The 21,029-nt window shown below is 37.4% G+C and overlaps 3 protein-coding genes across 6 annotated transcripts; 1 reads left to right on the top strand and 2 right to left on the bottom strand.

Moving 5' to 3' along the window:
* Window positions 1-48: 48 nt before the first annotated feature.
* Window positions 49-4,590, bottom strand: si:ch211-201h21.5 (uncharacterized protein LOC555526 homolog). The gene is made up of 6 exons (XM_046844724.1): window positions 4,486-4,590; window positions 3,651-3,842; window positions 2,116-2,301; window positions 1,907-2,018; window positions 1,699-1,835; window positions 49-609 (listed from the first exon to the last, which is right to left on the bottom strand). Exons 2-6 carry the CDS (start codon window positions 3,831-3,833, stop codon window positions 256-258), a joined length of 972 nt encoding a protein of 323 aa, XP_046700680.1. The 5' UTR covers window positions 3,834-3,842; window positions 4,486-4,590; the 3' UTR covers window positions 49-255.
* LOC124382636 (basic immunoglobulin-like variable motif-containing protein) lies at window positions 4,566-17,777 on the top strand. 3 transcript variants are annotated; one of them, XM_046844677.1, is made up of 10 exons: window positions 4,566-4,702; window positions 12,001-12,536; window positions 12,882-13,011; window positions 13,128-13,223; window positions 15,078-15,182; window positions 15,283-15,377; window positions 15,861-15,993; window positions 16,166-16,249; window positions 16,588-16,684; window positions 16,803-17,777. In XM_046844677.1, the coding sequence occupies exons 2-10, from the start codon at window positions 12,065-12,067 to the stop codon at window positions 17,103-17,105; spliced, it is 1,515 nt and encodes a 504-aa protein (XP_046700633.1). In that variant the 5' UTR covers window positions 4,566-4,702; window positions 12,001-12,064; the 3' UTR covers window positions 17,106-17,777. The 3 variants fall into 3 exon arrangements, with proteins under 3 accessions (XP_046700633.1, XP_046700623.1, XP_046700643.1); XM_046844667.1 differs by lacking the exon at window positions 4,566-4,702 and adding an exon at window positions 5,086-5,360; XM_046844687.1 differs by lacking the exon at window positions 4,566-4,702 and adding an exon at window positions 5,451-5,470.
* On the bottom strand, window positions 17,727-20,933 carry zgc:172121 (uncharacterized protein LOC337599 homolog). Of its 2 annotated transcripts, XM_046844748.1 has the most exons (8): window positions 20,672-20,933; window positions 20,063-20,130; window positions 19,812-19,984; window positions 19,601-19,704; window positions 19,352-19,513; window positions 18,842-19,047; window positions 18,032-18,105; window positions 17,727-17,927 (listed from the first exon to the last, which is right to left on the bottom strand). In XM_046844748.1, exons 1-8 carry the CDS (start codon window positions 20,741-20,743, stop codon window positions 17,857-17,859), a joined length of 930 nt encoding a protein of 309 aa, XP_046700704.1. In that variant the 5' UTR covers window positions 20,744-20,933; the 3' UTR covers window positions 17,727-17,856. The 2 variants fall into 2 exon arrangements, with proteins under 2 accessions (XP_046700704.1, XP_046700695.1); XM_046844739.1 differs by having other exon boundaries at window positions 17,727-18,105.
* Between the last annotated feature and the right edge of the window lie 96 nt (window positions 20,934-21,029).

The raw sequence follows: 21,029 nt of genomic DNA, 5'->3' as shown, positions 1-21,029 counted from the left end.
AACCCGGCAGGTCCCATGATTAAGGCTGTGAACCACCAGTGACTTCTATTGGATTTTGTACTGGCTTTTATTAATACTGAAAAATCAATATGGAGCAAAATTACATATTCCATTTTCATTTACTGAGGTAAAAATCTGAACTGCATGACGATGCATAAACATGGATTTGAGTTCAGAAGCACCATTGTTTTATTTTTTTTCTTTAAAATCCAAAACTTATGAGTAGAATGTGGAAAACTTCACCCACAAAACCCCTCATGGTTGCTGTAAAGAACCCATGAGCATGGACTTGAACTTATCGAGGTTGCAGGTCTTCATGACAAACACTTGATGATTTTTCATTTTGCCTGTGAAATCCAGTGCCATCATGCCTCGGCCTAGTTCCCCCTGGATCTCCACGCGAACGCCACACTTTATGCTTTCTGTGATCAGACTGTCATCCACGCACGCTGCCACAGCAAAGGAATCGTAGGGCACGAACCCTGACCCGAAAAGTATATCTTTCACGGTTCTTTCAGACTCCCGGGAGAAAGCCCAACATTTGGAGGTGATCACCTTCATAAAATGAGCAGCTGCGGTGTCTTGTGAGATCAGCTCATCAAAGAACTCCTAAAACAAAAAAGGGATGTGCATAACATCTTAATGAAGTAGGCTAATACAAAAGGTGTTGGTTGACTTTACTTTTTCACTAAGTTTTCTTTTTTTAGTAACACCTAATTAGGAGGAACCTTTACTATGGATGTTCCACAAACTTTATATACTATAAACTAGGGGTGTAATGGTACACAAAATTCATGGTTCGTTACGTACCTTGGGGTGTTTTTTTTTTTTTTTTTTGGTGGTCACGGTTTGGTTCAAGTTTGGAGGAAGAAATGCACAACAAAATTATACTATTTTATTAGTTAGTTTTTATTCAGTTATTTTATTATTAGTTTATTATTACTAACATTTGTAAAATTCAACATTTGAAATTTTTTATTAAATGTCTAATTAAATAATATATAAAATATAAAAATGAAATAAATCAAGTTAATGCAATACACTTATTATAATAATTACATTTTCAAAAAAAAAAATATTGATTACATTTGTAATAAATGGAACATTTTTAAAGAGTTTACATTTTAGTTTAGATAGAACAATAGTTTAGACCCTATTTGGGTAATACAAATGTGTATGCGTGTGGTTTTTTACAATTAATATTCTAAAGATATGTTCTACTTAACTGTTCTACTTATTTTAGCATACTTTAACAAATGTCTTTATTCCTTCCATCCTTCATTCACTCCCTCCCTCCCTCATTATGTGGAATTGTAAGGATTTTCTCATATAACGAGAAATTCTTGAAGCTCTACATAAAATGCTAAAGAATCCATATCGCTAGACGGTCATAAAAACTTTGGGGATGGCAGGAAGTGGCAGCGATTTCGCGCATACGAATACGTGTACCGTTACACGCCTAGTATAAACTGTACTGTGCTCTGGTATACAAGAAATCAAATGTGCTGTTATTTAAAAATAATACACTTCTGAGTGGAAACACTACTTTGTGCTAACCCACATCACACCATGTGTCACTGATTTTTCTGTAAAAGTGCAACTTTCATATCAGCAACTATTTTAAAGAAAAGAAAACCATTTTAGCATCACAAGCAAATAAATAAATGATTCTTTCCCACACATCTATTCAATTCTTACCCAAGAGAGCTTGTTCCTGCAGGTAAACTCCCAGGTAGCTATGTGTGTTGGACACACATATTCCTCCAAGACTATATAGGCAGACTCAGGATCCATACAGAAATTAAATTCTGCACAGGGCATCATATTTCCCTTACCTGCAAAAATAAACAATTCTCAGAGCAAGTCCTGCTTGATTAAGTAAGCTTTACAAAGCTTTGCTTTCTACCTTCCATGTTGCCTCCCATGATGTAAAAATCCTTTAGCTTCTGGGGAAAGCTTGGGTCCACTCTAACAGCCAGAGCTAAATTCGTGAGTGGTCCCAGAGCAACAAGAGAAACCTTTTAAATGAAAAAAACACAGTCAGCCACAAGAGGGCAGACAGTTGCCAAGTACAGTACATTACTATTTTATATTAAATACAAGTAGTTTCCCCACCTGCCCTGGATGCTCATTCACCAGTCTGATCAAAGAATTAACTGCATGCTCTTTCTGCATTTGTGATTTCCAAGTCTCTGAGTCTCTGTCCTGCAGAACGTCTCCCAAGCCATCTGTCCCGAAATGATCTTTGAATGGTTTCGGAGCTCCAACCAAAGAGCTTGCTGCCCCTCGAAAAACAGGAATCTGAAAAGGCATATGATCATAGTGTAATTATTGAATGTCCGTGTGACCATGGCCCAGTCAGTTTCTGGGAAAATCCCCAGATTTATCAGCTGAATACTTTCACCTTCATCATTTGTTACTGGTACACCTTGAGATTTTAGTTTTAAAAAAAAGTTTGAATGTATTTAATAAATACCACAACATTTAAGTGATTGTGGTTAGGAACAGTCGTCTGGCACAGTGGGTAAGAGTGCCACATCACATCCCCAGGCTCCCTTGTTTAATCCTGAGTTTGGGTTTTATTCTGTGTAGAGTTTCACATGTTCTCTTTATGCCCACAAGGGATTCGAGAATAAACTGTGTATAGTGCCTGAAAATGGAATGGAGTCCATCCAGGATTTATTCTCACTCCATACCCAATGTTCCCCAGACAGGCTTTGAATCTAAGCCACATCCTCAACCTAGTTTAAGATTTGTTTATCATTTAACAAATGACATTGTCACAAAGCAGTTTAATAAGGACATTTCTCAACTTTTGTAATAAGGTGTAATTATATGGTGAGGCAGGATAATGACTGCACCAATGGTCACTGTACTACTTACATTGTTTCTTGTGGGACTGAATATAAATAGATTTAAAAGGAACCAGACTAAAAAAGTAAACCAGTCCTTTTGTTTGTGGCACCAGATTATAAATAATTACATTATACAAATAGCACAAATTTAAGTATTCTGTGACTAAGAGTCCTGGGATAAGCACAGGACAGTATTTTGGATTACAGCAGCAGGTGAGGTCTATAAAATGCAGGTGAGATTATTCACTTATGCAAAGATGAGATTTGAGCAGTTTGGTCAAACAATTAAATCGGTTCATTCACAATAACACAAGCATTTTTCATTTAGAAAAATCAATGTTAATCTGTATACACTGATCAGGCATAACATTATGCCCAGTAAAGTTTATATCACTGATTATCTCTTCATCATGGCACTTGTTAGAGGAAGGGATATATAAGGCATCAAGTGAACATTTTGTAATCAAAGTTGATGTGTTAGAAGCAGGAAAAATGGGCAGGATTTAAATGAGTTTAACAAGGGCAAAATTGTAATGGCTTGACAACTGGGTCAGAGCGTCTCCAATACTGCAGCTCTTGTGGGTTGTTCCCAGTTTGCAGTGGTCAATACCGATCACAAGTGGTCCAAGAAAGGAACAGCTCGACGGGTCGGAATTGTTTTGGCAGCAAAAGGGGGACCAACGCAATATTAGGCAGGTGGTCATAAAGTTATGCCTGTTTTCGGTGGCTATAAGGTTATGCCTGATCAGTGTATATAGATGTCAGACATTGTCTTGTGGTCAGCACTGGACCTACCTCAGTACGCTGACACACAGACAGTACACGCAGAACATTCTGACAAACATTGTCCACGTCACTGTTTCCAAAGCAGCAGGTGATGCCCAAGATCTTAACATTGGATGAAGCAAGAGCCAGCATTATAGCCTGGGCATCATCTATGCCACAGTCAGTGTCGATAATCATCAGCTTCTGAGTCATACTGGTTACCTGGAAACCACATCATTCATTTATCCACATCACAACCTTCAATGATCATCACATAAATCATCACAGCTGAATTAAAACAATGATATGCCTGTTAAAGTTCTGCTGGTGAGCTACAAATGCCAGTTAATAAGTCATTTATAATATTTGATCATTTTTTACTTGCTTAATTGTTTCTTTCTTCTTGAAAAGTTAACATACTGAACAATGAGCCTGCCTCCAGGATTTAAAAAGCTTGACCAACACATTGCCTGGGTTCATAAGTCATTAAAGCAACACTTCCACAGTCAGTTCCCTCTTTCTCTTTTAGGAGGAATGCATAACATAAAAAAAACATAAAAACATAAAAAAATAAATAAATAAATTAAAAAAAAAAAAAAAAAAAAAAAGAAGAAGAAGAAGAAGAAGAAGAAAAACAAGGAAGTATCCCATGCTGGTTGCTGATTTGACAGATAATCAATTTATATTATGTTCTTGATCCTGTAAAGACTTAAGGTTAATGGTAAAGCCAGTGTATAACATTATTAATGAACAGAAATCAGGGATTAAGGCATTTGTAAGTATTGGGAGAAATATTTAAGAAAGTTATATACAATTAAAAAAGGAAGATGCTGCATTATAAGGCGTGTAAGACAGAAAAACAGACCTATAAGAGCAGGTTAAGAAAATCCACTTGCTGCTGTTGAAACTTCAGGGAAAAGGCAACGAACCATTAACAGAAACGTGAACCGAGCAAAGACCAAAACAGCTCCTGATAAGGAAGAAATGGATTAATTATTCATAACGACATTTTGCTTCCTCCTATTCCTGACCAATGTGACTCCTTAACCGGTTACGTCCCACGTGGGTCACTTTTTACTAGAGTGAGTATATGCATACAATATCCTGTAAAATATGTATCATTCTATATACATAATCAGGACCATTAATATTTATTATATTAATCCATTTAATTCCAACACTAGCTTTGACTTCTCCATTACTAAGGCTTCATCGTTTCAATGAATAGTAGTCTAAGACAACATTTGACTGTAAAAAAAAAAAAAAAAATCAGATTTGATCTTTTGAAAACAACTATACCGACATTGCATTTTTTTAAATAATAAAAAGGTCGCGGGCGTGTTATGTTTACATATTTAGTTTTGTGCAAGAAATGATCTGCGCGGTTTATGCGTAAATTACGCGCATCCTTTACCCAAAAATGACTCCCAGCTCAGCTGTGCTCTTCACCCGTTAAAGTAAACCGCGGGGGGGGGGACATTTTCTGTGCACCTTTCTATTGCTTTTAGACGGCACACGGCTCATAATATTGGCCAATCTCTATTTTTGAAGCACGTATTATATTGACACTTATTACATGTAAAGTTAAAATTAAAGTATTGGACACTAAATTGTTTATGATTTCGGACAACCCTCCCTAATTTTGCGTTTGGTATGAACCAGCTGAGCACCTACAATTGAAGGCCAGTGGATGGAGAGAAAAGCGGTGTTGTTTTTAATCGCTTGGTTGATAACGCGAAGGTACGTGTTTATATATCTATCGGGTTTTATTTATGTTGTTTAGGATTAGACACATTTTATGGACATTTTGACAGGATCCTGGTGGAACCTTCAGGTCGTCCCATTGTAGGGTGGGTTATGTTATTGAATCATCTTGTGACGCTACACTGTAGCTGCATTCAGCTAAAAAGGCTGATGTCAGTGTTGTCTTTATATAACATCTTTATTTAGTCACCCTTTAGAAGTGTTCATAAAGGAATAACACAATTTGTATATGCATATGCTTATATGTGCAGCATATGTAGTCTATGGTGGCAGTGTGGAGGCCTTTCTGTGTGGCTCAGAATAACACACCCTGTAAATAGGTGTATATTCATTAGGGAAAAAAGGAAGTAAAACCTAATTTCTATACATTTACCCTGTTTTTTTTTTTTTAGATGTTCTGAGGAGTAAATGTTCTTGAACACGTTATACATTTACAGGATCCCCCACTGTTGCCAATAAAATAAATAAATACTTTACAGAACACAAACATTTGACATTAGAGTGGACTAGGTGAAACATATTGGGTCATTTTGTCTAAATTACTTTTATACTTTCATTTTATTTCAGTCATTCATTCATTTATTATTCAGTTATCACTCCATATAGATCAGAGTTGCAGTGGATCTCAGGAACATTAGGCAAGTAGAGGTCGACCGATATGGGTTTTTCTCCGACCGATGCCGATATTTGATGCCGATTTTTTTTTGGCCGATTTTTTTTTTCTCCACCACTAATTAATCTTAACGGTTAATTAATAAGACATGATATAGAAAATTGCTTCTATTAAACCTTTATTTAATACCACAACCCTTTCTAATCAGTGCACTTGTTAGCAGGTTTTTGTACCCCTGCCTACATGTAGCCTAAACTACAGCTGGTTAAATGTTACTCTCATTCTCTCTCCCATAGTAGCATCATACTTAACCATTGAAATATATAAGTCTTTATTAAGTACGAAGGATAAGAACTTAAAGCCCTCGTTAATACCAAGCTGACGGTCTGGTAGGTTTTGATCTTCGGTGGGTTTGTTTTTTTTTTTTTTTTTTTTAGCGAAACTGACAAACTGTCATTCTTGCTACTTGTCTTTGCAACTTAGCAGTATAAATGCTGCGTATAAACGCTGCATACTTTAGATCAGTGGTCCCCAGCTCCTGGGCCGCGGACCGGTGTTACACCAGATTCTGTGACCATCGTATGTTGTGACTATAGAGTTTGATGTTTCTAAAATTCAGCTTAAAATAGATCGTCTAGAAAAGTTCGCTACACAAACAGTGTAAATGCAAACATCAGCATCTACTGTTCATTAAATGTTTTTGCGAGAATGCAAAGGTAGCAGTACCACCAATTTACTGCAGCATCTCAAACAGAGGCATGCTGTCGAGTGGGAGAGATGTAGGGCCCTACGAAGTGAACAAGACAGCGGCAGCACAGGACTGCGGTTAAGCAGCCGCATCCTGAAAATACACGGTTAAGCAGCCGCACTTTGTTTAGTGTTGCGCGTCTAATCGTACACTTCCGGTATGGGTGGTGGGAGCGGTCAAAATACCTGTAAAGACGCTTCAGAACGGCGTTTCCGTTAAGAAACAGAACAATCACAGCATTTGAATCACCACAATCAAACGCTCATAAAACATTTTTTTGAGGTTTGCTCAATCTTTCAAATAATTCTTATTTAGAATCTCACTGTCTATTATATTCTAATTTCAAATTTCAAGTCATTTTACTGTGGAGTTTTTAAGTAAAGGCAAAATCACTCCAAACCTCAGGTGAATTTTCAATCATGTTCCACATTTAAACACTCATAAAACATTTTTCTTTGTAGGTTTGCTCATTTTATGTTATGTTACGTTCTATTTTCACAATGTACAATGGCTTGTTGTTTCTGATTGCACTTTAACCCATTTAATAAAGTTACAACTTTTTTTTGAACATTTTCTTTGTCATATGCAGGTTGATTTTAAGCAGGGGGAAAAAATCGATTTAAATCGGATTTTTTGTGAAAAAATCGGGGATTTTTTTTTAGACCATATCGCCCAGCCCTACATAACTTAGATTATTTCTGTTTTTATTTATTATCTGATTCTTAACAATGTTTTATTTTAGAAAACTCCCGGATTCTCTGCGCCATGATGCTTGCCTCGGTCACATGTCTTACCTCCATCCGCTACCTTCTTAAAGGGGCTGCTCCGGCCGCTAACACAAAATACATTACCGCTAAATTGAAATCCCCAAGCTAGCAAAATAAACAAAAAGCAACACGGTGGATTCACGTTTATTATTATATTTAGAAAATACCAGTTTTTATGCCGGTCGTGTCGTTTTATTTTGCTGTATTTATTCGCCAAACGTTAAAGGCCAGTCCGTGAAAATATTGTCTGACATTAAACCGGTCCGTGGCGCAAAAAACTACTGCCACCTGCTGGTTTGGCAGTAGCACAGAACGTACACGCAAGCACAGAACGTACACTCAACAGTTTGTTGTATAAGCTGTCCCTCCCTAATAATCAGCCTAATTTGAGCGCAATTGGCCAATGGCAAATAATTTAGAAAATACAAAAAAAAAAAAATCAGTACGATTAACTGGCCGGCCGGACAATCGTTCCACCTCTACTAGGCAGTGTGAAGGAAGGGACCCCGGGAAGGGACCTATTTTATTGCTGGGCCTCAAATGCACACACATTCATTTTACTGTCTACATTCCAACCTGCTTTAGGAGAAGAACCTGGAGGAACCTGGTGTGGAAATGATGTGGAAATCAAGTATCTTGGATAATACACTTTGGTCAAAGTATGTGGACACATGACCTTTATGACCTATAAGTGGAGTGGGTCTTGCCCAAACTGTTGCCACAACGTTTGAAGCACACAACTGCATAAAATGTCTTTCTATGGACTAGCATTAGTTTTTTCACTGGAAATAAGAGGTCCAGACCTGTTTTACAATGGCTATGTGCATAAAGTACAAGAAGTCAGTGTTTATGTGAAAGAAATTGAGTGGTCTACACAAAGCCCTAAATTGCAACCCTATTGTACATTTGAACACAACTGAAATATCTACTGCACATCAGGCCTCCTCAGTAGAGTAGATGCTGCTAGTAATATAAAGGAAGAATAAATCTATGATGGGATGTTCAACAAGCACATTTAAGTGTGACTGCTCAGGTGTCCACATACTTCTGGCTTTCTCTCTCAAAAGTAATGAGATTTGCCCGATAAACAGTTTAATGACCAGGTACAGCTTGATTCCTCTTTATTTCAGACAAATTTAAGCGATTATAAAGGTCTGAAGTAGGGCTGGGCGATTTTTTTTTTTTATTATTTCGTTTCTGATTTGTTCAATCAATTCAAATGTATGTTTTAAGGCGATTTTTCCTGATATCATGATTTTTTATAAAAAAATGTTGCTGCTTCCATGCATCATTGCACCAATGGCAGAATAATTGAGGGCGCTTCTGAAAAACCGCTCACATTTGAGAGCATTCTATAAAGGATAGTAATGTACATCTTAGAGATGGCTGGCTCGTTACCTCCGGATGACCTTGTGCAAACGATAGGTTGTAACGTTTCCTCTGCAGTTTGGAAATGGTTTGGATTTGAGAGGTCAGACGTCGAACAAACTTTTGTCAAATGCAAAATATGCCGAAAGTCCGTCGCAACCAGTAGTGGCAGCACTATTAATTTATTCCAGCATTTGATGAAGATACAGCCGCAAATATTTTTCAGAAGTGGCTATTCCCCAAATGTACATTAAAACGCGTGAAAAAGTAGAAGAGCAGCTTGAGAAGGCGTTTTTTTTTTTTCTTTCTTTCTATGATGACTGACCTGTGGACTACTCGTACTCTTCAGCCTTACATGAGCCTTCAGACATGGTATTTTTCTGACGATCATACTGGGGAAATAATTAGTCAAGAACTTTAAAGATGCAATGGCTTTTTGGAAGCTTGTAGAGGATCGACAAGCGTGCGTGACCACAGACAGTGGAATGAACATGATCAAATCGATGAAGATGAACAACTGGACCCATCTTCCGTGCTTTGGACATCGTCTTCACAATGCCATTGGTAAGTGTGATTAATAATTCAAACGATAAAATCCTGTTTTTTTTTTTTTCCAATAACTTTTTTTTTTCATTAATATCCTAAATTATGCTCAATATAATTATTAAAAACCAATGAATATTTTTTTTATTTGCTTTTGTAATAATAGTGCCAATCACTTAAAGATGTGTGTGTTACGTGTGTGTGTGTGTGTGTGTGTGTGTGTGTGTGTGTGTGTGTGTGTGTGTGTGTGTGTGTGTGTGTGTGTGTGTGTTTTTCAAAAATTATGTAGGAAAATGCTCATAAACAAAAATAAAAAGAGGATGCATGAGGCATTTCTACCGTTATATGATCTGTACGGAACACAGTCTATGTTCAACAACATTTATATTACTAGCAAATAGAGAAATGAAATAATAGTATAAAAATCCATTTGTGCATCTTTAAAATGTAGAAATGTACCTAGTTAATGAACACTGGCAGAATCGTGACTTGGGAGATAGACAGAATGATACAAGATGTTTCCAAACACAAATTCATATACATGTATAAATGAGCTGTACATTTACATCTCTCACACTACAGTATTTCCCATTTAACAGCAAAGCAACACTTGCAGTTTTCAAGACATGCCCTGATATTAACATTTTATGTTAAAGAAAAATTTTAATTTGAGAGACAACTGCATGTGCCACTGAGTAGTGTGGAGGACTGTGTTAGGGCTGTTAAGGAATAAAGTAATGACTTGTTCCTAGATCAATTTATTACTTACAAACAATTCCCAGTTTCAAAAAAAATACCATGAATGCTATTTGGTCACTGAAGGATCATTTGTACATACACAAGTTAATCTACCCTTACTGTAAGAAATGTTTATGCCACTCAGCAACTAATAATAAAAAAAATATATATATATATATATATATATATATATATATATATATATATATATAGGTTTTATTTATTTATTTTTAAAGTAGAATTTTTTAATAATGTTTTCCATCAAACTTGAGTTTTAGAGAGTTTGTTGGTTATAGATTTATAATGTAAAGTTATGAAGGGGATATCTCTTCACAATATTTCTCACATAGAAGAATTAATTGCTATTTCAAATCCACTGTCTTGCTTTCTGTTTTAACAGAACATGGTGTGAAGGACCACAGAGTTGATCGTGCAGTTGCAGCGTGCAAGAAGGTTGTAAGTGTGTTTTCCTTGAGCTGGAAAAAGAGAAGAGATCTTGCATCTGCACAAGCTGAGCGCGGCCTACCTTCTCATCAGCTCGTTATGAAGATCCCCACCAGGTGTGGTTCAAGACAACTTGAGCGAGTTTAAGAACAAGAGAAAACTATAGCTCGGGTCCTTGGCTCTGATAAAATAAAAAATAAAAAAACTCGGCAGCTTGTTCCAACGTGGAAAGACATGGATGTCTTGGAATCCGTAAATAAAGCTGTAAGTCCTTTGCAAAAGTTCACTGGGGCATTGTTGGGTGAAGGATATGTGAGTGTCTCATAATGAGCACAAGACGATGATACAGACTTGACAAAACATCAAAAGCACAATACTGCAAATACAGCGAACCTGCATCGAACATGACAAGTTGGAGCGAATCAAGCAAAAGGATTGTTAAAGAGCTGGCATCTTTGTTGCCAGACAAAAATCTTTAGACAACAGTTCAGATGACTCAGGATGTGGAGCAGGAAGAACAGAAGCTGGGGTCAAGAGGAAAAAACCATGGGAAGCTTTTTTTAAGAAAACGGCACCACAACCTGTCCTTCAATCTGAAGCAGACAAAGTAAAAAACGAGCTCACCGTTAATTTAGTGTATACATACAATTCACTGGTGGAGGACACACATTCCCCAGACTAGGAAAGCTTGCAAAAAAACCCTCTGTATTCCTGCAACCATTGCCCCTTCTGAGAGTGTGTTCAGTGCAGGTGGGAACATTGTAACCTGTCTAGAGCATCTCTGAAGCCTGAAACAGTAGACCTGTAAAAAACAACTATTAATGTGGTTTATTAACAACATGCATCATGCAAAAGTAATGTTTGCATGATGGTTCTGCAAAGTGCTGCTATTTTGTTTTATTGTTGTTTTTTTGTTTGTTTGTTTGTTTTTTTTTACAAACAATTACTGTTAATACTACTGGTTTGAATCTGCTTAATTTATTTTTTTGTGAAATAAAATACTGAAATAATGTTTACATTGGTCAAAATGGGTATTTTCTTGCTCTGTGGTTAGATATTTCATGTTTAATTCAAATTGCACAATATTTGCTTTAATATTTCTTTCAAATCTTCTGCAAAGATATTTAACTAGAAAATTTGTTTTGCATTTGGAACTACACTCTTTAACCAGATGATTTTTCAAATGACTAATAAAGACAATGTTACTGCAGTCATGTTGTTGTAGTTTTGTTTTAAGTTGACTAGTTACACTTAGAAATCGTGAATGGGTCAAACATTCTGGGGAAAAACGAGATAACATTTTTAAATTTTCCCCAATTTACTGCATTCGTTTTGATTTCTTGGTTAATTCTGCTGAGTCGTTCTTATTTGTCATTATTTGCTTTGCTAAAACAGGGACAAGGAGTCATATGAGATCAAAACCAACCAACAGGCAATCTCTTTGTCATCAAAGTGTTCAATGCCTAACGCTGCAGAAAGTGAAGGCGGTAACATATCTGGTGCCAAAGATCCGGCACCCCCAACGCGGTTGCCAAGCCAAGACAATGAGCGTGGCCTCCTGAACACATTTAGCTGTGATACGCAGCGCACCAGACGGGCCTCCAGCGCAGAGCTGCAGCTCCCATGGACGTGCCCAGTTACACATTCCCAGGAGAAATTCTACACAGTGTGCTCTGATTATGCACTGCTCAACCAAGCCCATCCAATCCTCACTCCCAGAGATGTTCCCCAGTCCAGCCACGATGGCAGCACACCACTGAATCAAACCAATACCATCACTATCTCCCAGGGCCAGGCTGGAGGAATCCATACACTTTCAGGTGATGCCTGTGATATAGAAGAGACATTTTCCAGCAACTCCAAGCCCATTTTAGCCTGGGAGATTGACACCACTGACTTTGATGCTGTTTTAACTCGAAAGACCAGGACAGGTAAGATTTATTAGTCATTTTAAAAAGTACTGATTTAGATCAGCTAACTTCTACATGTGTAAAATGACTACATAGCCATTGTGATTTCTATATGAATCTATTTGAAGCTCCTAGTAAGAAAAAGCAAATAATGTATGCTATAGACCATTTATGTCACTTATGTAACCTTAAGTCATTTTGTAGTGATGCAAGTTGTAGGTAATCCATCTCCATGCTTTTACAAAGACTGTATTAAGTCTAATAGAACTAGGAAACTAAAAGAAGACAAGCACATCAACATAGACCTCACAGAGCATGAATTTGCATCACATGTACATACTACCCATGTATTATTTCTATTTATAGGTAATATAAAGAAATTTTGTTTAAAGAAAATGAAGTCGTCTGACCGATCAAGCAGAAATGTGCTGGACTTTTCACCACAAGCGACTATGGAAGAGATCAAGCAGAGGAAAGTCCTGGATTTGCGTAGATGGTACAGTTGGAATTTTTACTCTCTTACCAACTAGTCTTAGAAAGTAGCAAACACAACAGATAAAGCACATATTGGTTTTCTGTTTTTTTTGTTTTGTTTTTTTTTCGCCTGTTTAGGTACTGCATCAGTCGGCCCCAATATAAAACATCATGTGGAATTTCCTCACTCATTTCTTGCTGGAACTTTCTGTACAGTACCCTCGGAGCTGGAAGGTATGGACAGCTGGAAATAAGAGCTCAAAAGTCGATATTTGATGTGTCCTCATGTGGTCTAATAAAAAAAATACACCTGGTCTTTTTCAGTTTTCGCCTGTAAAACTTAGCTAAATCTGTGCCCATGACAGGGCCCATGAATTCTTATCTTGACAAAAGATGGAACCTGATGTGGATTCCTGCTGTGGTAGACTACCCACGTCTTTGATGGCTTTGATGTGCATTTTAATATGCTTTTCAGTTTACCTTGTTACTACCTTTCGGTCATTCTCCTCTGATCTCAACATGCATTTCAGCCTGCAGATCTTCCGCAAACACGATGCTTTAATCTTTACACTTTTCTGTGTAAACCCCAGAAAATGCTGTATGTGAAAATGACAGGAGATCACCAGTTTTTATATTGTGCTATCCAGCCAATTTGGTTCCAACAACTGTGGCACAATTGAATTCACAGAGATCGCAATTACCCCTAATCTGATTCTGATGTAAACATTAATTGAAGCACTTGAACAGAATCTGCATGAATGCATCCTGGTGCCAGTCATTCCCAATTTAAAAAAAAAATGCATACACACCCAACTATCCTCATAATGTAAAAGAAAATTCATTATCAGACCAGGGCACCTTTTTCCATTGCTCCATGATCCAGATCTGAATTTGCCAAATGTAGGTGCTTTTGGAGGTTGACAGAAGGCAGTATGGGTACTCTAAACAGTCTATCAGGCCAAGCTGTGATGCACTGTGTTTACTGTGAGCCTTTTATCTGAGTCAGCATTAACCTTTAAGCCATTTGTGCTATAGCAGACCGACCAGACAGCCTATTAATTGATCCCCATGTGCCCACTGAGCCTTGGGTGTCCATCACCCTGTCTCTAGCTGTTCTTCTTTAGACACTGTTTGGTAGATCCTAACCACTGCATACCAGGAACACCCCACAGTCATCCAGCCACCACACTTTGGCCCTGGTCAAAGTCACTTAAATCTGTGCGCTTGCTTATTTTTCCAGTTTCTAACACATTCGCTTTGAAATTGATATTCCATCCCTTGACAGTTGTCATTGTAATGATATAAAGTACCTCATACATGGTCTGAGTTTTTTATTTATATATATATATGTGATTTTCACACACAACAGTCTCTACAGTTTACTCCAAATTATGCAATAATGAAAAATCATCCTTTCAGTTGCAGTTCTGTGAATGGAAATTCCTTGTTGATGAAGTTTAGCATCAAATGGACAGACAGGCTTAAGCTGATAGAGAGCCTACAGTAAATCTGTACTACAGTAAACTCTGCACTATTGTGGTAAGCAGGCAAACATCTCAAACAGTCAACAACATCAGAATATAGGATTCATCCATGGATCCAACCTGCCCTTTTCTAGGTGGTATAATGGTGTAAGGAATGTTTTCTTGACTCACTTGGCACAGAGATGACCAACTTGTTGAGAAATGGGAAAAAATAAAATTCGAGCTCATTACTGATTTTAACTAGAGACATAATCAAAATAAATTCTAAGAAATGTATTTGTTTCTGTTTAAAGTAGTTGCCCAGTTTAAATTACACGAATGATAACCAGGAAGTTCATATGTAAATGCAATGCCTATTTACATTCATGTTAATGCATCATATTTGACTGCTCACAAAAACCTTTTTTGTTGAAGTAGAAACCGCTTTTGTGACTGTCTATCTATTTATTCATATGCCCTTTATACCTTTTGGGCAGCTTTTATTATAAAAAGTAGAATGCAAATCATTTTTGAATCTCTATGCAGGTAATATACATTATAATCTGTCCAATCTGAATAATATTTACATTTGGTTACAGCTCTAATCTTTTTTTTCCCGTTTTAGCCTTCCACCTATTTCCCAGGAGGAGGCCTTACATGTTCTTGGTTTCCAGCCTCCATTTGAAGATATCAAGTTTGGACCTTTTACAGGGAATGCCACTTTAATGAGGTATGATTGCTCTGCTTGGGGCATTGGAATCTATTATGTCTATGTGAGGTGCATGATATTACATTATCTCTTTCTTTTTTTTTTTTTTTTTTTAACGTAGATGGTTCAGACAGATCAATGACCATTTCCACGTTCGAGGATGCTCTTACATTTTATATAAACCTCATGGGAAGCACAAGACGGCAGGAGAGACGGGTGAGTTAAAAAAAAAAAAAAAAAACTTTTTAAATTATTTATGTATTGTAAACTTTAAGCAGTGTTTGATGTTTTTTTTTTATATATAAAGGAAACATATCCAAGAACATTTTTTTTTTTCAGAAATTCACAGAAAAAAAGCCTGAAATTAGAAATATTAAAATCTGAACTATTCTGAAATCCATGCATAACATAAAACTGTACAGAGCTTGAAAGGTGGATTTGTTTACTTTTTTATGCAATTGTTGCCCTTTTGCCATTAACTCCAGGATTATAGTTTATGTTTTAACCTCCTTTTCACACATTAACAAAGGCCATAATCCTAGTTTCATGGCTAATTTGTAGTCAGTCAGGTACTTCCATTATGTAAATCACTTAATGATCATACTGTCAGTATAGAACATCATATATTACTGATAATTTTGCACAATATTAATACATCTTTAAAAAATTTTACAATTTTACATTGGTTGTCTTGAATAGCTGAAGGAGCTTTGCTTAAGCTGACCCAAGGTTTGAGAGATGAAACTATGGCCTATATTTACCACTGTCAGAACCACTACTTCTGCCCTGTGGGCTTTGAAGCAACGCCATTAAAAGCAGCCAAAGCTTACAGGTACACAGCATAACCAATGATTTTCTTCCTTTATTTAGTTATTATTGGTTACACAAAGCTATCTACTGAAGTAATAGTATCGCCGAGCAGTATCAATTCTTGATAAAACAAAATCTGTGTCAGTAGATATTTAATTAAAATAGCATTCTATGTTGTTTTTTTAAAACCACAGGGGACCACTTACTCTAAATGAAATGGAGCATTGGATTCTTATTGGGGAACCAAGCAGGAAACATCCTGCTATTCACTGTAAAAAGTAGGTTTTCCTTTTATTATTCACTTATGATTTAATGAGTATTAGTAGGAACCAAATGTTGTGTATGTAGATTACTCTCTGTCTCACTGTTCTTCTGATGTCTGCATGGGTTTTCTTTCAAAAAAACCTAGTAGGCCCCAAGTATGAATGTGTATAAGATGGACTGGACACATTGAGGGTGCATTGCTACCTCATGTCCAGTGTTCCTGGAAAAGGCTTTGGATCCACTGATCAAATTAATAATTGGGAATATGTAGAGTTTTTAAAAGCTGCTATGATTGATTGTCATTATTTAAATTCTATTACATACAAAATCTGATGCCATGAATATCATTTAGGTGGGCAGATATTGTGACTGACTTAAACACACAGAACCCAGAATACTTGGACATCCGCCATACAGAAAGAGGCATTCAGTTTCGGAAAACTAAAAAGGTTAGTGACAGGAATTCTGACATGTCTCCAACACTATAAAGTGGATACCTGGGAATGATTATTTAATACTTAAAACTTAATCACTTAATTATTAATGAAACCCTCCTCTTTCTTTTAGGTGGGCGGCAACCTACACTGTCTCATGGCCTTCCAAAGGGTGAACTGGCAGAAAATTGGACCTTGGGCTCTAAACCTGGAGAACTTTAGGCACGATAACCAACAACAGGGAGCGGATCAGAGGAGCCATACTTCAGCCAGGGAGGCTGTCAACGACGGCGAGACCAAACACAGGCACCTGGGGCGTTCTCACAGCACAGGAAATCAGAAATCCGAGCAAATGTGGAAACGGAATCCCAATACTGCAGAGTACAGCCACAGGGGCTGCCGTGATACTGACCTGGATGAGGACATCACTGACTGAAAATGGTTACATCTCCATTAGGAATTCTATACACTTGTTCAAGCCAGTAAATATTTGAGGTAGATTAGAACTGAGGGGGAAATAAGGTTGGGAATTATTTCTTCCTTCTGATTGATGCATAGACTTCTCTAGAAATCAGATTGGCAAAAACGGGCGAGTATTTTGCGTGTGACGCATTCCATTAGTGTGAATCCAGTCTTGTGCTTCTAAAGAGGACCTTTTCATAAACACCCAAAGCACAGAATGGGCTAATTTAGTAAGTAAATTACACTACACATATGTTATGATTAACGTATAAAGTGCTTTAACATCAGTAGATGCCATGAGAAAATATAAGGACAAAAACAGGAGAGCCGTTTGAACAGGACGGCGAGCTCTCTCCTTGTTTAAGGTGGTGTGATCACATGAGCGATAACTGTGAAATGAAACATCAGTGACACTTCTAATATCGTGTATGGTGTCTAAATATCAGGTCTTTGTTAAAAGCTGTAGGAGAGCATGGTGGCTTGCAAGTTCTGTAAACCGTCGTGTCTGTTGTTATTTTTGCCTCAGCAGCATCACGTATGTACTATGACAAGTGTGTACATTTACCTAAAGTCCCACGTGCGTTTCAAAACAATGTGAACTGGAACTAGGTGGTTGCTTTTATTGATTAAATAAATATTTATACAATTTCTTGTTTTTAAAAAAAAAAAAAAAAAAAAAAATCTTTCAATCAGTGTGGTGATGTTTGTGTGTGAACTTCAACTCTTCAATTTTGTGTCTCAGTTAATAGACTTTTTAACTGTGCAATGTCAGCAGGACTGATACGGCAACAGCCTCCTGTCAAAACAACAACAAAAAAAACATGGGTTTTACTCCATAATCAGGGACAATTGTTTCCCTATTTTTACATAAGATATAGAAATTGAAAATGTTTGATTTACCAATCCAAGAAGCCCCTTGTTCTTTCCACTCAACACTTAGCTCTGTGAATGGAATCCTTTTTTCTGTTATCCATCTGCAAATGTAGATTATATATTCATTATTCTACAGTGTTGCTCGATAAGATTGGACAGAAATGCAATCATTACAGTATGTTATTGTTTTTATGGTTACGGCTTATACAATTATGTGGCAGACACTCCACGTATAATCTAAATCTAATAAATTGATTACAAATGTCGACGTGTTGTTGACGTGTCTGTAAGGAGACATTCTTTTTACCTAAATGATCAAAAAAAGAAGAGTTAAAATTCAGTGCTTTGCAATGGTCAGTAAAGTTCTAAGTCTTTAAAATCGTGTACTTTTGCACTTTATGGGGTTTTTGTAACGACTGCATTTTTCTCTGATTAACTTTAATACCGATTGATTTGTGAGGATACAACTGTTTCTAACTGCTGTAATCAACAGAAATTAGCTTGCCTCAAGGACATTTCAATTCGAAATTTGTAGTTGTGGAAATTTCAATTATGGGAAATCGCTATAATAAATTGTGGAAAAACGCTCTGATGTGATGTTTCAGGAAAATGTTTTTTTCTTGCCCCGTTTAATGTATATGTGCCTTTATTTGTCATATATCCCAGCTTGCTCGAAAGCTGGGGTCATCCATAATACAGCACCCCTGGAGCACAAAGGGTTAAGGGCCCAAGAGTGGCAGCACCAGAGCTTGAACCCCTGACCTTCCGATCAGTAACCCAGCACCTTAACCGCTAAGCTACCACTCCCCATCTTTAAGTTCATGTTAATGTATTTACCCTGTGATGGGATTCCAGTCTTCCCCGCTGTTCGGATAGACCACCCAGCTCGTGCCTTCTGCCTTGTGTGACTTTGCTGATTCAAGAAGAGGTTTCACTAGGGCAGGTGCAGTACAGTTCACCCCAACAGCAACCACCTGAGCAGACTTATTAGCTACCTGAATAGCTGTGGCAAACTTATTGCCATCTGAAATACTCAGGGTGTCCTGAAAAAGAGATACTGTATTAACACACTTTTAGAATTTAGCGTTCAACATGCTACTGAAAATCTGGACTCTCGCATGTGATCATGAGCCTGGTTTTGCATGAGTTATGCTGTAATGTCTTTGGGAACCCTTTGTTTGAGTGACATTTTTTGGCAACAGCTGGAGAAGAGCCAAACATGGGTGTGATGGTCAGGTGTCCCAGTGTATTAAGACTGCAGGTAACATATTGTAATAACACAGAGCAGATATGGGAAACACTGCTATATACAAACCATACAACAATCAAGTTTCCACTAGTAGTTACCTTGCAGGAAAAGGAGAGCCAGGCTTTGGCTTCAGGAAACTCTTTCAGTAGCTCCACCAAGGCCTCTGCCTCTTTAAGACTCGGTATGGTCTCCAGTGCAAGTATGTCAACCCCTGCAGCCACCAAACAGCGAATCTGTGGCCGATGCCAATTCTTCAACTCCTGAGACCAAACATAGTAGATGTTCTACACACAGTATGGCATTTTTGACAGTAACAGTGAGCAAAAAAATATTGGATTCTATCATACCTCTACACTCATGCTGTTGGCATAGACCCCAGTGTACTCTGAACCGTCGAGTAAAAAAGCCCCGAAAGGTCCCACTGAACCGGCCACCACAGGCACTTTTCTGTCTAGAAAGACAAATCAATTCATTACACTACAGTGATAAATACAAGACCATGAAACATTCTTTACTTTCTTGACCATGAATTGAAAGGAATCATGCATATGGGCAAACCTGCTTTTAAACCACTGGATATGAATTCCGCTGTGGACTCCTTAGCCAATCGGACCCCTGACATCATTAAATCTTCAGCCTCCTCAGGTTTAAGACCAAGATGCTTGGTGAATCCTTCAATACTAGCCTGATAGGTGGCTGTTGTGATAATATCAGATCCACACTGAAGAAAGCTACAAACAGATTCATCTCTTCAATTTATTTGGACTTAGACATAAACTCATAGAAGCTAAAGTGTAAGGTTTTCATACCTGTAATGCACATCTTTAATAGCATTTGGATTTGTATGCAAAATTCTTGAACTCCATAAAGGATCTCCCTGCAACAACAAGAGTCATCGATCATTCAAGTGGTTAATACAGGATTCAATAGATCTAAGTGATTTGGATAAGGACATCTGCCATGACATGGCATACAACTAAATAGAGGAAGTGGTAGCTCAGTGGTTAGGATGTTGGACTGCTGATCAATATTTTCTGAGTTCAAATTCCAGTTTCATCATACTGCCACTCCTGTGGCCTTAAACAAGGCCATTAATGCTCAGTTGTATAAATGATAAAAATGTAAGTCGCTCTGAATTTGTGGGCATCTGTGAAATACCGAAGATATACATTTAAAACGAAAACAGTTTTTAGACTCTGCATTCTTCTTCTTCTTCTTCTTCTTCCGGTTTCTCCCATTAGGGGTCGCCACAGCGGATCATCCGTCTCCATACCCCCCTGTCCTCTACATCTGCGTCTTTCACACCAACTACCTGCATGTCTTCCTTCACCACATCCATAAACCTCCTCCTTGGCCTTCCTCTTTTTCTCCTTCCTGGTAGCTCTCTGCATTACAGTGTGTATTTGAATATATTATACCTGAATGTGAAATCCCATTTTCTCCAATTCTGTTGATAATCCACCGTCCAGAATGAGTGTTGTACAGGCCATGATGACTGTTCCTGTTGTTCCTGATGACTGTTTCTGCTGTTCTCACCTGTCTATAAATGATCACTTTTCCAGGGTCAGTCAAGCTGCTCAGTATAGGGTAGAGATAACAACGCTGAATAGACTCGCTATTTTTATTATCATTTTTTTTTTTAAATAAAAGACTAAAAGTGGTAATAAAAATGATCCTTTCTAGATTTTATAATCTCTTTTTTCTTTTTTTTTTGTATATACGAGATTTATAAAAAAAAACCTAGGGGTCACCGGATCATTTCCGGGTTGTGTTTAA

Source organism: Silurus meridionalis, chromosome 1 (assembly GCF_014805685.1).
Source record: "Silurus meridionalis isolate SWU-2019-XX chromosome 1, ASM1480568v1, whole genome shotgun sequence".
NCBI classification, from domain to species: domain Eukaryota; kingdom Metazoa; phylum Chordata; class Actinopteri; order Siluriformes; family Siluridae; genus Silurus; species Silurus meridionalis.
Note: the sequence above shows the minus strand (reverse complement) of the source record. Positions and strands in the feature narration are given on the sequence as shown.